Genomic DNA, 15,343 nt, shown 5'->3' on the forward strand with positions numbered 1-15,343 from the left:
ACCCTGCTGAGCAAACAGCCGAGTTCTTGCCCTGAAAAGGTGAAAGCCGAAAGCACGAGTCGACGACAATGCACTACAAGGCAGGGCAAACACGACAACTGTGGCTTCATTTCTGTTAACGAGGACAAAAAAAAAAGAAAAGAAAAAATACATATATATAAAGAAGGTGAAGAAAGGGTAGTGAAACTACAAGAGGGGCTTATGTATTTCTATTTCTAAATTTTTAAAATTTTGAAATGGTGGTATTTCTGGGGGCATAGGGAAACTTTTCCGAGGCGGTGCGGATGCTCGGGGCGGGACGCGGAGCCGCTCACAGCCCGCGCGGCCCCAGCGGGCGCGCAGCGGCGGCGGTGCCAGAGGCGGTGCCGGCGCCGGGGGAGGGCGGGAGCGAGGGGAGGCGGTCGGGAAGGAGGCGGCGGCGGGGGGGCCGTGCCTGCTCGCGGTTGCCATGGGGAGCGGGAGGGCGGTGCCGCCGCCGCTGCGCAGGGAGCAGCTGCTCCCTGACACATCCCCCCGCTGCCATATTGTGTCCGCCGCCGGCCGCACGGCTTCATGACCGCGGTGAGTGCCGCCCGCGCCCGCCGCGCCCGCGGCCCCACGCCTGCTTGGGCTGCCCCCACGCCTTTTTTTTGTTTAGCTTTCGGCTTTTTCGTGGGTTTGGGGGGTGAGTTCTTTTTGTTTTTGACGCTCCGGGAGGGTTTCGTGGGGGAAGGGGAAAGCGCCGGGAGTGTGGCGGCGGGTCCCGCCGGTGCCGGGGAGGGGGGGGGCGCGGTGTGACCGGTGTCTCCTCATTCCCCGCGTGGGGACAACGCGCGGAGGCGGCGCTTCCTCTTCAGCCGCTCTCGGTGGCGATGCGTGGGAAGGGGGGGTCCCCACGCACCCCCTCCCCGCGGGGCCGTGCACCCGCAGCTCCTCCTCCCGGCGCGGCTCCGCGGAGCTTCCGCCCGCCCGCCCGCGGGGCTCACTCGGGTGACCCCCTCCCCCTTCACCCGCTCCTCCGGCAGGACAAACCCGCGCTTCTTGCGCGCTTCCAGCTGGGATGATGGAAGACGGGGCCAACCCGGGGCCGGGACCCGGGAGCGCGGCCCCGACGTGCCCCTCGCCTCCGGGTCACCCCCATCAAACTCAGGCGCTTCATTTGATGAAATAAAGACGCTTTCGGCGTTGTTGCACCGCGCCCCGTTGTCCCTGAACCGGCGGGAAGCCCCCGGGGATGTGCAGAGCGTCTGTGGCTTGCCGAGGTGGGGGCAGTGTGGGAGACGCGCTCCGGCGTTCCCGCGTTTTAGGGTAAAATCCAGGAAACGGCTGGCGAAGTGCTCGAGGTGAGACTAGGAGGATCTGCACGTGGCCCTTCGGAGTTTTCCATCTTTTCCGGGGTTTTTTGGTGAAGTTGGGCGATGAGTTGGTGGCGGCAGCGGAGCAGCATCCCACTGCCTTTCTGCCTTACTCCCGCTTGGACACACCGGCGTGCTTGGTGCTCAGGTTCTGCGGGAGCAGAAACTGGCTTTTGTTGGTAAGGGTTTGGATTATGACAAGGCCCAGACAAAGAGTAAAAAGAACAAAGAAATAAAATAAAGGGTAACCTTGAAGAGGACCCAGTAAACTCATGTTCCCGCCATAGTGCCTGCCTGTGGATGGGTGCTGTATGCTAACTGTGAAGTTAAGCATGCTGCATTATAGTGGACTTAAGTGCTGAGAAAGCAGTTTGATTAGCTTTGTGTCTAATCTATGAAATCAAGTTAACTTTATATATAATTTACCATGTATGTATGTGTATATACGTATATATGCACACACGCACGCTCTCCAAATCTTGTTATCAGTGGGCTTGCATTTAGATGGATTTAGTAATAGTTGGGTTGTAATATATTGACATGTGAATCATTTAACTTCTGTTGTGTTTCTTGGATTGGGTTTTTTTCCCCTCCTTAAAGTCTGGTGTGATGCTACATCTATGCAAGAAAAATTAAGCTGGCATTATCTTATGTCAGGAAACTTGAACTAGTTTGAAGGTGGCTGGTTTTTTTTTTTTCTTGGCAGGTGCCAACTCACATTTCCCAAGCTCTGCAGAAGGTAGTTGGACTCGAGTCTGAACTGAAAGCTCTATAGCAGCAATTAGTGCAGCACATGGCTTGAGCTGGTGAACTGAGCCGGGTGCCCGGGCGTGTTATCTCTGACCTCAGCCGCGTGCTGCTGCAGCAGATCAGCTTCTGCTGGGGGCTCACTTGTGTCCAGCTGTGCCACTTAACTTTTGTAGGAACAGAGAGGAGATGGGATTCTTGCTTTGTACGTTTGACTTGCCTGAAATAAGTATAGGACTTTTCTGTGTTTTTAGTATTTTTTCTTTTTTGCTATCAGATGTGCCCATAGACTGAGCAGTGCTGCTGTACACGGTGTTTACACTTGCAGACTGTGGTGGAGATGCTGTATTGGCTGCCCTGCAGGTCCTAAAGGGAGGTGGAGACACTGGCCCTGTATCGATCCAGGCATGTGTCTCTGAGCACTCTCAGGGACCTTGCTGGAATAAAACTTGGTTGATGTCTTTGTTGGCAGTGTCTAGACCAGAGGATGAAGTTGTGACCTGCTTTGGGTGCTGCTGCTGGGGCTGTGCTGTGGAAGCTCCTCAGGGATTTTTCAGCCCAGAAGTAAGATATTTTTTGTCTAAAAGGGACACCAACCAAGGAGTGTGCTGCCTCAACAGCTCCAGCCCACACAGAATTTCTGCTTGAGGAGCCTTTCAGTGTCCTCTAGAGAGCTCAGGACTGAAGGCACCTGCATTGCCAGCAACTCTCTATGTCAGGACGTGCCAGTCCAGTAAGTAATGGAGCAGATAGAGGGATGTGTAATGATCCTGCTGAACGAGAAGTACTGCCTGGCAAGTAAGTGGAGTGCCTTGGAAAGAAGACAGAGGCTTAGGGACACGTCAGGCTGATTTCTGCCGTCTTTATTAACCGTGAGCTCTGTCCATTCAGTGCAACAGACTTGAAAACCTGACATGTTGAGCAAAAGCAAACTCTTCAGGTGAATGAGATAGTTTGGCATCTAAAGATACCGTGTAAGGATATAGTTTAAACCATGCAGTTCCGGTGCAGAACTGTTGGTTCCCATAACAGCAGAAGAAGTTTTCACGTTAATTTCACTGGGGTTGTAATTCCACCTTCCTGCCCTGCCGTCTCTCCTTGCTTACTCATTGATGGGGTTAAAAAGAGCTGATATTTACAAGAGGAAGTACCCCTGGCACTCAGAAGACTTTTTCCATGTGCAGGTTTGTGATACCTTATCAGAAGGCGCTGCACAGAGGGATTATAGCCAGCGAGGTGGCAGAAAGGATGGGTGTTGGGAGGAGTGACAGTGCCCACAGCCACCGCTGCCATGCATCTCTTGATGCTGTTCTCTGCCTTGGGGTAGTCTTACTGCACTACTGTGGTGCAAAAAAAGCTGTGTGAAACACAGCTTTCCTTGCCTGGCTGCAAATAGATGAAAAGCAGCTCTAGTCCCTGTAAGTAAATGGCTGTCAGCAGCCTGGATGAATGCTCACTGCCTTTGAGCAGAGGTGCAACTTCTGGGTTATTCGCTTTGGCTCCTTGAGTTTTCTTGCCGCGGCAGTTGCGGTTCCTCCCCTCCTGGCAAATGAGTGCATTCTGTGTAAGCTCATCTATAGGGTGCCACTGCCCTGATGGTGGCTTTTCCTGAGGGAAGTAGATGGAGGCAGCGAGTGCCTTGTCCCAGTGTGTGTGTGTGTTGCCGCTCCACAACTGAAATGGTGTTGGGCAACTTCCTGCTCCTCGTCGCTGCTGTGGCGGCTCGGGGTGACTCACGGCAGCGCCCGGCTCTGCTTCGACAAGTGCTCGCTTGCAGGCTGCAAACCCTGTCCCTTTGGCTGCATGTGGGGTGTCCCTGTACAGATCCAGCAGCCGCCTTGGCTCCCAGAGAAGACTCAAGAAAACCATGAGATGCTGCTTCACTTTTTTCCTGGCTGGATCTTTATGTGGGATGGTGTGTGTTTGTTCCCTGTCACGTTACACCTGCTGATTTGGTGATGGTGCTGGCTGACGGTGAGCTCTCCATCTCATCCTCACCATGCTGGGTAAAAGCACACAGTGATGTTCGACAGTGCTTCCAAAACACAGTTTAGGTCAGCAAGAAGAGACCGCTCACTGTGCTTGGGTAATAAATTACATGGAATGGAAGAAGTGCTGCCTGATGCCAGCCAGCATCTTTGTGACCCCTGGTACTCTGCCTGCTCCCTGTAAAACATTATGGCCATGGAAGCACAAGGGTTGGGTCACTCCTGTTGAGAGACTGCTGCTGCGTGCTCAGTGCTGGCCTGTATGGTCAGCAGCTGGGAAACACGGCTGCTGTGTTTGAGGCAGGAATACCTGTTTTACTGAGTGGTTGCTCAGGGGCACCAGGACCATTTTAAGAGAAGCCTGGAATTCGTGCAGATACGAATACTTACACTGAAAGTCAATGATGTGGTTTTTTGATCTTTTTTTTTTTGCCTAGTGCATTCAAAATTTTTTCCCATTATGTTCAGACTAGACTTAGCGCTCCATACTTTTTCCTCAAAGGTTAGGGAATGTTAGGAACTCCATTAAACTGACTACTGCAGGCATCACCTCCCACCCCTACTCTTCTGCACACTCAGTCTTCGTGTCTTCTCTCAGGTTATTTTCAGTGCATTCCTAACTTGCAGTTTGTCGCTACTTTTAGTTTCCCAGTTTATGTGTGGTCCTGTGCTTGCTTTCTCTTCAGCTGGATTTTGTTGTGCTTAGATTTGGGGCAAGTACAAGTTGCCTAAAAGCCGAGTACTGGATATGGAGAGAGCTTGGTGCTTGGAAAACTTTCATGAAGTAGAGCTGAAGGAGTGGGAGCTGGGAGGCTTGCTGCTAAGCAGCAGCCACTCATGCCTCATCCTCAGGTCTGTTACCAGCCAGTTTGGTTTGATTTAGGGATGTCGAGTAGTCAAAAGTAGAAGGGTTTTTTGTTTGCTTGTTTGTTTAAACAGAAAGCCAAGTTCAATGTTGGTAGAATAAAATTAAAAGCAAGTTGGCCAGGGAGGTCAGCACGGTGAAGAGCATTGCTTTGCCTTCCCCTGGCTCTGGAGGAAAACTGTGGGAACTGGGAAGCAGGAACTGGGGACAGCTTTGCAGTGACAAAGTTGTACTGGTAATGTGGTTTTGTGATACAGCTCCACTGGCGCTTTCCGCGTAAATCTTGCAGAAGAGTCACTTGGGGTGAAGCTCCAAATTTTTGGTTTTCCTCTGGAGATCGGGAGTTTTGGTACTTTAAAGGCAGAAAAGCTGTATGGAAAAGATAGCTGTATGTTTTCTAGCGTTGGTAAATTGGTACTGACACCAGCTGAAATGTAGCTTTGTTCACTTCTGTTTCAAGAGGATGGTGGAGAAACACACGGAAGGGTTACCCTGGAAAGGGAATTAGCATCAGAACTATTTTGCAAGTCATTTGCTCAAAGGTATTAGCTCACTTGTGAACATATCAGTGGTTTACAATTTTTTTTGCATTTTAGTCCACTTAGCAGGCAGCGTATTGAATTTAAGGGAAATGATCCATAAGCATCTCTTGAAAAGCTACTATTGGCTGTAAAGTATTTTTCTTGAAAGCACTTGTTTCCCTCCCTTCCCGTTTTTTTGACAGCAAAGGTTTTTTTAGTAGTTTAGATTTCGCTGCTTGTTTGGGTTCAGTTTTTTTTTTTTTTTTCATTAGTTCATATCCTGATTTCTCTGTTAGACTCTTTTCATGTGCACGTTTTAAATCTGAGGCACAGGGAACCAGGTCTAACAGTGACTGCAGCCTTTGGAAAGGCTTCACGTTTGCAAAGTCTCTGAAAACAGCCCTGAAATAAATGTCCCAGAGGCTCTAGGCTGTGTACAGGGTCTGGATTGAGGTCAGGGCATGTCTGAGTTCACGTATCATTTTCCTTTCAGATACTTGTTTCAAACATAAACCCAGTTATGTGTGTATATATATGTGTATTTAAAAAAAAAAAGCACAAACTTGTATAAAAAAAGTTAAGATGAAATCTTCCTCTTGCTCCCAGCCCTTTCCTGGGCTATGATAAGGGTTTATTTAATCCCTTCCCTTTTGCAGGATTTCTTAACTTTTCTTAATATTGTACCTTTGAATTGGTTTTCATTACTTTTTTTTTCCCTACCCTGCCTTTAATTATATCACAGGATATGGGAGAACACTGACATGAGAGAGGCTTGGAAGTATTTCTGTAAATCCCTGGGAAACCTCTCTTCCCCTTTGAGCCCACCAACGCCAAGGTTCAAATGAAGTCCCTGAGCTTATGGCTTGTCCAGTCCTTTGGTTGGATGGTTTTATTTTCAGGCTGGATTTGAGAAGCCAGTAAGTGCCTTTTGAATGTTTTTTTTTAAACCATTATTTTTAATTTTCCCCTGCTTTGCAAGCCAGGAGGAGCGGGAAGGGCCTGTCGGTGCTGCCCCAGGGAGTATCTCTGGATGTCCTTTGTCACCCAGGGGTTCATCTCTTCCACAGACACTGGGTCCCAGCTTGCTGAAATCTATGGCTGAGAGGTAGTTTTATCCTCAGAAGACTGTAATGCCTTTAGTTGTCTTGGATACATGACATCATATAGTGTTATAATCAAATATAGGCTTTTCTCAGGGCTGCGGGGGAGGATCTCAGCTGACCTCGAGCAGGGGTGTGAGGTGTGCAGGGCATAGGCAGCCCGAGACAAAGGAGGTGTGTGAGGGGAAAGGTTGAGTTAGTAGGTGCCAAAATGGTTTGGTGTTGTCCTTTTAGTGCTCCTGGTCAGGCTGATGGGTGCTTTTTATTGATGGGTTTTCATCAGTTGTGCCAGGATTTTTTTTTGTTGTTGTTGCTCTTTCCTCCAACGTGCAAAAACTTGTAGCCGGTCCAGTGCTGTGTGCACAATGACTTGGAAGTTTATCCCCAGATTGGGTAGGTGAGCAGTGACAGTCATTTATTTGTGTAATTCTTGGGCTATTTTGACAACCCACATTGATGTATTTAAGTCAGGACAAGCCCTTATGCTTCTTGTAGATGCAAGGGAATATGAAAAATCAATAGAGGAGTTTGCTGTTGGTGTATTTGTTTGCATGCAAAAGCACGTACCAATCGTCTTAAGTACTCTTACAGAGCCTGTTTGTGTCAGGACAGAAGTTGTGTGAAAAGCACACAGTGCTTTAAGGCTGCTCACCCTGAGCTTGTTGTGGAGAGAGTGGGTGCAGAGCTGCTGTCATTAACCTAAATGTGATGTGGCCAAAAATCTCTTTCCCTGGATTAAAATTATGTTCGACTCCTCAGACTTGGGCAATGCGTGGTAAGATTTTTTATTATTATTATTTTTTAAACCTCTTGGCAGGTTTTAAACCGCTGTTGGCAGGCTCCTGGTCTTCCCACTATTAGCAGAGGTGACCTAGTTGCTCGGCTGGTCCTGCAGAAATAAAGAGGTACATTTAATTGTGGAGAAGGTTGCCCTAACCTGGGGCACTGATGCTGTGCAGGTGCCAAAAGGGCACCTTTCATCTGATGCCACTGTAAAGAAGGATCAAGCAGCAACAGCAGCTCTGTTCTCATGCTAACTTGGCATGGACAAGGCTGTGGCATATTCTGACAAAAAGACTGAATTCTTCCTTGCCGGGTCAGTGAGTCCAAGCGTGGTGGGCACAGTACTAAAATGATACCTGTACACTTACACCTGCAATGCTGCTGAGTTTGGAGGAGGTCACCTTTGGTGGGATGGTGGCATCTGCCACAGCTTTGTCCTTTGGGCCTGGATTCTGCTGGAGCTGAGACTTCTTCCAAGAAGGGATGCTGCAAAATAAATGTGCTTCCCTGCTTGCCTGAGGATATCCCAAGTGGACTTCCAGTTTTGTTAAATGGCTGGCCTTCATTATAGCAACTTTGTCTTCATTAAATGCTCACATATCAAAGCATTTGCTCCTGTGGCAGAACGTAGTGGTGCTCAAGGTCTTCCATCAAAATTCACTTATAGCTGGGGATGTATGTGGGGGTATGCAAACCTGGTTTAACCCAGCTGTGCTCTGCTAGGCTGAGGACCTTTCAGTGCTCATAACCTTTCCCAAACTTAGCTCTCCAGTGAGTTTGAGAGAAGCCTGCAAAAAACATTACCTTGTCTTGAGACACAGAGTCTCCTCCGATCTGTTTGTGCTTCTCTGGACCTGACTGCTGCCTTCACACACCTGCAGCCTTAATCAGCCCCTTCGGACTTGGGCTCTGCTGCTTGGGTCCTGAGTGCTCTGGAAGAGCAAGTCTTTGGGTGCTGGACTGGCATGAATTAGCAGGGAGGTCTGCTCCTGGCTTTCATGTGATGCCAAAAATCAGACTGCTGGAAGAAGGTTGTCTCTCTCACCTCTTTTCTGATGCATCCTAACTTTTATTTGAGCAACCTCAGTTGTCTTGGCAGCCTTTTAATCTTCCTACCCTGGAATCATAGTCCTCTGTCTGTCTGTAATTACTATGCAAAATGATGTGCACTTCCTTTGTGATACTTTGAGGGGTAAATGTTTTGGTTGGCCTTTTTTTTGAAGGAGGTAGATGCTTGAGTTCCTTAGGATTTGGATGCATGAGGCTCTGCTTCCAGTTGGAAGTGTTAATACCAGTGAACAGCAGTGTGCTGTGTCACTCTTTACTCATTGGTAAGGTAAACCACATGGGCAGAGCAAAAACTCTGCCATGGTTTTCAGAGGTGTGCTTAAAGCATATTTTTGCATTTGCCTGGTTGGAGGTTGCCTTGTGTCTCTGCTTGCAGGGCTGATGCTGTCCCTATGGGAATTATCAAAACATCTGCACTGGAGAGCTGCTTCTGTGTTCTTTCCTTCTCACAGTTTGCTCTCCTTGCTCTTACTGTGGTTTTTCTGCTGGGTCATCCCTGAGCACAAAACCCTGCCAGCTTACAGCAAAGATGACTGGTGAATCCCATGACCCTTATGTGAAATATTAAACCCCAAATATTGGAAGAGGTAATCTTGAAAATGACAGCTTGGAAGCTGTGTTCTCACAGTCATGTCTGCTCATAGGCAATCAAAGCACACGTGGAGAAAAAATTATGGATTTTGGATGTCATTAAGGGTCTGTGTGAATGAAGAGGGGTTCTGGAGAGCACACAAGCTGACCACTTGTGTGCCTTCAGATATGCTTTAGTGGCACTGGTGTCGCTCCTGTGATTTTATTTTTTCTTATTTATTAGTTGATAATAGTCTAATAATGGCCTTTATACCTTCCTAGAAAAAAAAATTAATTTCTGATGTGTTCATGTAGAAGATATGTGAGGTGGTGAACTGGGATAAGAAGGTAATGAGATGTGTGGCTTTTTGTAATGCATCTACTAAGAGAAACATGGCACCAACCTATATTATTTACTGTAAGTATATTACCTGCAAATAATTTTTATTTTCAAGTAGGGCATTAATTATGCTAATGAGTCTCTGCTAAAACGTGCAAACAAATAGTGCATTGACACCACAAGGTCCACCTGATTATAAGTGCCAGCTTAATAAGTTGTTACATTTTTTCCCTTATATTTTTGAGAGGATTGAGCATGCCCAGGCCATTTTTGTGTTGAAAACAGACTTTATTGCCCCCTTTCCCCTAAGAAATGAGTACAGTGACCTCAGACTTGCATGTGTGTGTGAGCACGTGCATGTTCTTGATCTGCCATGCTGACGGAAGATTTGTAAAGGGAGATTTCGTGCAACATGAACCCAGAGCTACAATTACCAAAGCACAGCTGGGAGGTGTAAGCTCCCGTGTAGCTGCCTAAAGAGGTGCTGAACAAGGGGGCAAAGTTAATCATTATAAGCAGAACAGAGCAGCTTGCATTGCAGCAGACTTGGGGTTTGTCTCACTGTACGAATTTTATCACTAGCTCTTTGTTTGTTTTTTTTTTTAAATTTAAGAAAGGATTGAAGAAGTGACATGAGCATATGTATATATGGCTGTGTTTAAAGCCAGCCATCGCTGACTGCCAATATAAATCTGCTCTGGTGCCTTGGGGGAGAAGTAAATTGTAGGGAGAGCAAAGCTATTTTTGACCAGCTATTTGAGCAGCTCGCTTTGCTTTAATTTTTTTCTTTTTTTTTAATACTGACTGAGCTGGTAGTTAATCATACCCATCCCTGCACTTAATAGAAATAAGAAACAGAAAATAAAAAATTTATGGATGTTTTCCAGTGCTGCTACTGGTAAGCATTAGTGCAGGTGCTGTTGTCAACACAGCTTTGCAATAGCTGGTGCATGAGTGTATGAGCAGATGAAGAGAGGGGCAAAAAATTGCTGGTGGGAAACCTGGTGTGTTTCCTGGGATAAGCACAAATTCTGCACCTCATGACTGCCTGCCACCAGGCAGGGGCTGGCAGGACTAGGGAGCATAAAATGGATTATCCTGTTGCCTTTCTGTGTCACCGTGTCGTTCCTCCATTGCACGTCTCGTTCCCCTTCTCCAAAATAAGGAGGCTGGGCAGTGTACTGCCATGGACACGGTGAGGCTGGTGGGTCTGGGGGTGGCACAGCCAGGCAGTGAACACTTTGTAGGAGAAGATGCAAGTGCAAGGAGACAAGTGTTTACTGCAGGCTGGTGAAAGAAAACATCCAGTAACTGTGTCGAGCTGTCTGGTGAGATGTGATATGGAAACTGTCCTTGTCTTAATGAAACCAGAATGACAGCACTTACAGGGACAGGGAACTGGATTGGGGGTTTGGGTTTTTGTTTGGTTGTTGTGTTGGATCTTTTTACAGTTAATAGGCACGTCAGCTTCGCTGGTAAGCTATGTCCATAGTTGGAGTGTCTTATGTCTATAGAGTACGTGTGTGTGTGTGTGCGTGTACACGCCCTGCATCTGTACAGTGGTTTTGTTGCTCTGTACTTCAGCTGTGTTGGCCAAAGCTGTGGGTGCAGTGAAGCTCTAACATGTTCACATCAGCAGGAAAAAACCCAGCTGTTCCCATAATATAGTTTGCTAGAAGACCCCTTTTAAAACTCAACAAGCAAGATGGTTTTTGTTGGTGTAATGCCTCTAAAGCATGGGTAGCCTGTTGGATTGTGCATTCTGGGTGGCAGTTTTTTATAGATAATAATTTTATGGTTAGGTTTTTAGTGTTTTGTTGTTTTGAGGTTTTTTTAAATCTTAAATGGTCAGCCATTATTCCTGCACCAGGTCTGAGCTGCCACCCCAGTGGTTGGTCCCTTCCTCTTGAGAGCTGGTTGCAGCACCCTCTGCTCTGCAGGGAAGCCTAGGTTTGGGCAGCAAGCCCTTGCAGGAGGGGAAAAGGATCTTTTGGACCCAGGCAGCGCTGTGGAACCCAGCTGATGAACTGACAGGCTGGCCAGATCTTCGCCTGGTAGAAGCGGGCACCAGCACTTGGGAGTGACTGTGAATTGTAGGGGGTTTTAAAGAATTCGTTTGCACTGAGACCACAAATAGACTTTATGCTGATTTAAGTTTTGCAATTCCTTTTTCACTCTTTGGACACCAAAGGCAAACACTTCTAAACAGGGTCAGTTTACAGTATAATGAGTAACTTAAGAGTTCATGTGGGAGCTGAAAGGATGAAATCCTACCTGTTAAGGTCTTTTCCAGGCTTCAAATGTTGGCATCAAAATAGCTATTATTTCTGTGTCTGAATTGGTGTTTTCTGTGTCTGAATTGGTGTTTCTGGATAGATACAGCAGTTTCCAAGTGCTTCCCATAAGCTCTGCTTATAAACCAAGGGGAGTTAACACAATTACCAGGAAGCTCCTGTTGGACCCTGGCTCTCACCGGTGGCTTCAGTGTTCGTGCGCTGCACAGGGATGGTGCAGCCCCGCACTTGGGTTTGGTGGGCTCCTGCTGGATGTGATTGTGGTGGTTTGCAGTGATTTCTGACCATCTCCTTTGTTGCAGACCAATCAAGCTAAATGGGTCCAGTCACTGGAATGACTCCGGATAAGAAAGCTGAAACGCCCGGAGCAGAAAAAGCTGCAGGACTACGGCAGTGCCATGGGATGGGCAGCCTGCCCGACGCGGGCGACGCCGGCAAGCCGAAGGCCACCGTGGTGGACAGAGATTCAGCAGATGATGAGCTCACAAATTTGAACTGGCTGCACGAAAGTACTAACCTGCTAACAAACTTCAGCCTCGGCAGCGAGGGCCTTCCAATTGTTAGCCCCTTGTATGACATCGAGGGTGACAGTGTGCCATCCTTCTCACCATCCTGCTATCAGAACCCTGAGAAAAAATCCTCCACTTCCAAACCCCCTTACTCTTTCAGCCTTCTCATTTACATGGCGATTGAGCAGTCCCCCAACAAGAGCTTGCCAGTCAAAGAAATCTACAGTTGGATCCTGGACCGCTTCCCCTACTTCGCCACGGCCCCCACTGGTTGGAAGAACTCGGTCCGACACAACCTCTCCTTGAACAAGTGTTTCCGAAAGGTGGAGAAAAGCCATGGCAAGGTGAGACCTGGCAGGAGGGAGGGTGGAGCAAGTTTGAAATTCAGGGAGAAATGGAGAAGGTTCTGTCGTTCTTAAGGATGTTTTGTCTGGGTTTTTTTTTCCCCCCCGCCATGTCCTCTTAACACTTTACTTGCAGATGGAGGTGGTTTGGAAATGCTGCTTCTGAGAAATCTGACAAAAGTCACTGGGTTTTGTTATTTATTGTTGACCTGGGTACACCCAGCTGTGGTGCATCGTTTTTAAATCTGGCACACATGCAATTGCAAAGTACTCTGTTTCCATTTACTTATAGTGTTGTTAGCCTGCAATAACCAGCCTGAAATTTCAGATAACCCTCCTAGGATTTCTTCCTGATGAAGCTTAAACAAGTGCTTTCTCTATTTTTCAGTGCTGAAATTCTGGGGTATGTTGCTCCTTCCCTGCTTTTCCAGCACAGCCATGGCTACAATTGCACTGGCAAGCAGAAGAGACTGTGGGATGGCAACCAGCTTCCCTGCTTGGCTAGCAGGGATGTTGCCCCTCTGGGTGCAGATGTGGTCCTCTGCAAGGTGCCCTTGCTTGTGGGCACACTGGACGTACGTGGCTGAGTGTTCCTCAGTCCAACAGCTTTCTCAAATATTAAATTGCCTCTTCCACTTGTGCTCTCCTGTTACACTTAGCACAGCTCTAGCTTTCCAATAACCATATTAATTCCTGCATTTAATGGACTGTAATGCTTTAACATCTGTTGTAAGATGTGTGTCTCTGTGTGGTACAGACACACTTCTTAAAGTCAAGGATACTCTTTTCTGTCCAAGTTCTTTCTTCTGATTTGTATGATTTTCCTAGTGACTTTCTTCCTCCCTCTCTCATTTCCCATCCTATTCCTCAAAGAGCTGGCTGTGACTTAAATAAACTAACAAGCCACATCCTGAAAGTCAACAAACAAGTCCTGTGCTTGGAGGTCAGACTGTGGTAGCAGGTTTGTTATCAGAAATGCCTGCAATGCTTGGCGTGCTTGACAGCCTCGCACTGTAGAGAGGGGTCCTGGAGCTGAGTGGGCACTGGGGAGGGCTGCCTTGTACTGATAGGACTGAACACCACTGCTTCTCCATATTCCTGCTTTTGCATTAAATTGTTAGGGTGTTGTTTTCACAAGCAGCAGCTTTTCCCTGAAAAAAAAGTGACTTTGTATTGCAGTGTGACAAGTTCAATAACTACCCCATTGCTGAGTTCTGCCAAGTGTTAGGATGGGCTCCTAACGTGGCCCCAGGTGCTATAATGGGGTAACTGAGATGCTCAAGCTGTCCCTGTGTGGAGGACTGGATCTGAGCAGGGACCACATGCTGCTGCAGGTGACAAAAGTGCTGTTACAGGCCTGGGTGGCTCTGTCCAAGGAGGGTGACATGAGTTTCAGAAAAATTAGGGCAGGAAAGGGAAACCTAAATTGGTATGAGTTCCTTCTGTCTGTGGATCTGCCCTTTAATGCTCTGCTGTTTCCAGCCTCATGGGTTAGGAGTTACTACTCAAACCTGTTGTCTTGATGTTTGGGTGGCAGGAGCTTGAGACTGCCTGGTCCCCTGCTTACCCTGCCATCTCCATGAGTATTGCTGGGCTCAGAGGATGGCTTGCTGCTCAATGTGACATCTCTAGCAGGAAGAGCAAAATGCAGACTATCTCCCACTGCTACCAGCAAGGCGATGCTGATGTGCTCTGTCAGTGGTTTCCCAGGGCTCCAGAAACTGCACAGCTCTCTAAAGAACAGAAACTGCGCTTAAAAAAAAAAAAAAAAAAACCCAAAAAAGTCCCTCCTGAAACCTTGCTGAAGCTTCCTCATTTCCAACAAACAGCAGTTAAATCTTTACCCTCTGCCCCACTTAGAAAAGGACCAGATGAGGGTACTGCTCCAAATTCTTCCTGCAGAAGTCTGTGGCATGCAGCAGCATGCCTGGACTCCATGGGAGTTGATCTGGCAGGTAATGGAAATGCTGCAGACCCCTTTGGATGAGCTCCTCAGGTGTCACTTGGAGCAAGCAGCAATTGCTCACAAGCTCATTTTGCTGATCCTGTTGCATGTAACCATGTGTTAGCCATGTCTCTGGGTGCTTCCCTGAAAGGGCAAGATAATTTTGTATTTTTTTCCATTTTTTTGTTTGTTAATGGCATTTTGTACTTCAAAGGGAGCATGCAAACAACTTTTCTTCCATGCCAAGTGCCTGTGGAAGCAGAAAGATCCATGGCATGTTGTATCAGAGGAGCATGGTTTATTTGGTAATGTCAGGGTAAGAAGGGTTTTAAAGCCTTTCAAATGAATCTGGGATCTTGTGTTGGAAGAATCTAAATGTCTGACAGTAGGGGATGGATGGTCTGTGCCCCTGCATCCCAGGGCAGGCTGCTCTCTGACACCTCCCTGGCTATTGCTGCTGGCTGTCAGCTGTGAAATCATCTCTTGGAGGTCTGGCAGCAAAAGAAGGAGGAGTCTGTCTTCACCTTTGCCATAATGCTGATATTTTGTTTTGGATTGGGAGTGCACATTGAAGGAAATCTGATTTTTCCCCAGTTAGCCCCCAGAGCTGGCACTGCAGGCAGTTTCAGGACTCTTGCACTGGACTCATTTTGGCTGGTGCTGACCTGGAAGAGTTGCTGCAGGAGCATGCCTACTGTGCCCTGATGGCACTGGGCATTGTCCACACAACCCTGCTGGAGCAGATCTGAGCAGAACATCCAAGGCACAAACAGCTGACCCCTCAGCACCAACTCCCTTTCTCTGCAGAGCTCTTTCCACCCGGCTGTGTCCCATCATGTTGCAGATGTAGCTCTGGATGGCCACAGCTGTGGCTGATTGTTCTGTTTGTGTGTATATGTACATCAGCCAACTAAATACCTGCAGGCTGCAGGGGG

At 47.7% G+C, this 15,343-nt stretch overlaps 1 protein-coding gene across 5 annotated transcripts in view; it reads left to right on the top strand.

The window, feature by feature from the left end:
• The first annotated feature begins 481 nt into the window (after positions 1-481).
• FOXN2 (forkhead box N2) overlaps positions 482-15,343 on the top strand; it is a 30,391-nt gene continuing 15,529 nt past the window's right edge. For 3 of the 5 annotated variants that reach the window (XM_069009353.1, XM_069009356.1, XM_069009357.1), the window contains exons 1-2: positions 482-561; positions 11,913-12,463. In XM_069009353.1, the coding sequence (XP_068865454.1) occupies positions 11,927-12,463 (537 nt within the window). In that variant the 5' untranslated portion in view covers positions 482-561; positions 11,913-11,926. The other 2 variants (XM_069009354.1, XM_069009355.1) reach the window with 2 other exon arrangements.

Source organism: Aphelocoma coerulescens, chromosome 3 (genome assembly GCF_041296385.1).
Source record: "Aphelocoma coerulescens isolate FSJ_1873_10779 chromosome 3, UR_Acoe_1.0, whole genome shotgun sequence".
NCBI lineage: Eukaryota > Metazoa > Chordata > Aves > Passeriformes > Corvidae > Aphelocoma > Aphelocoma coerulescens.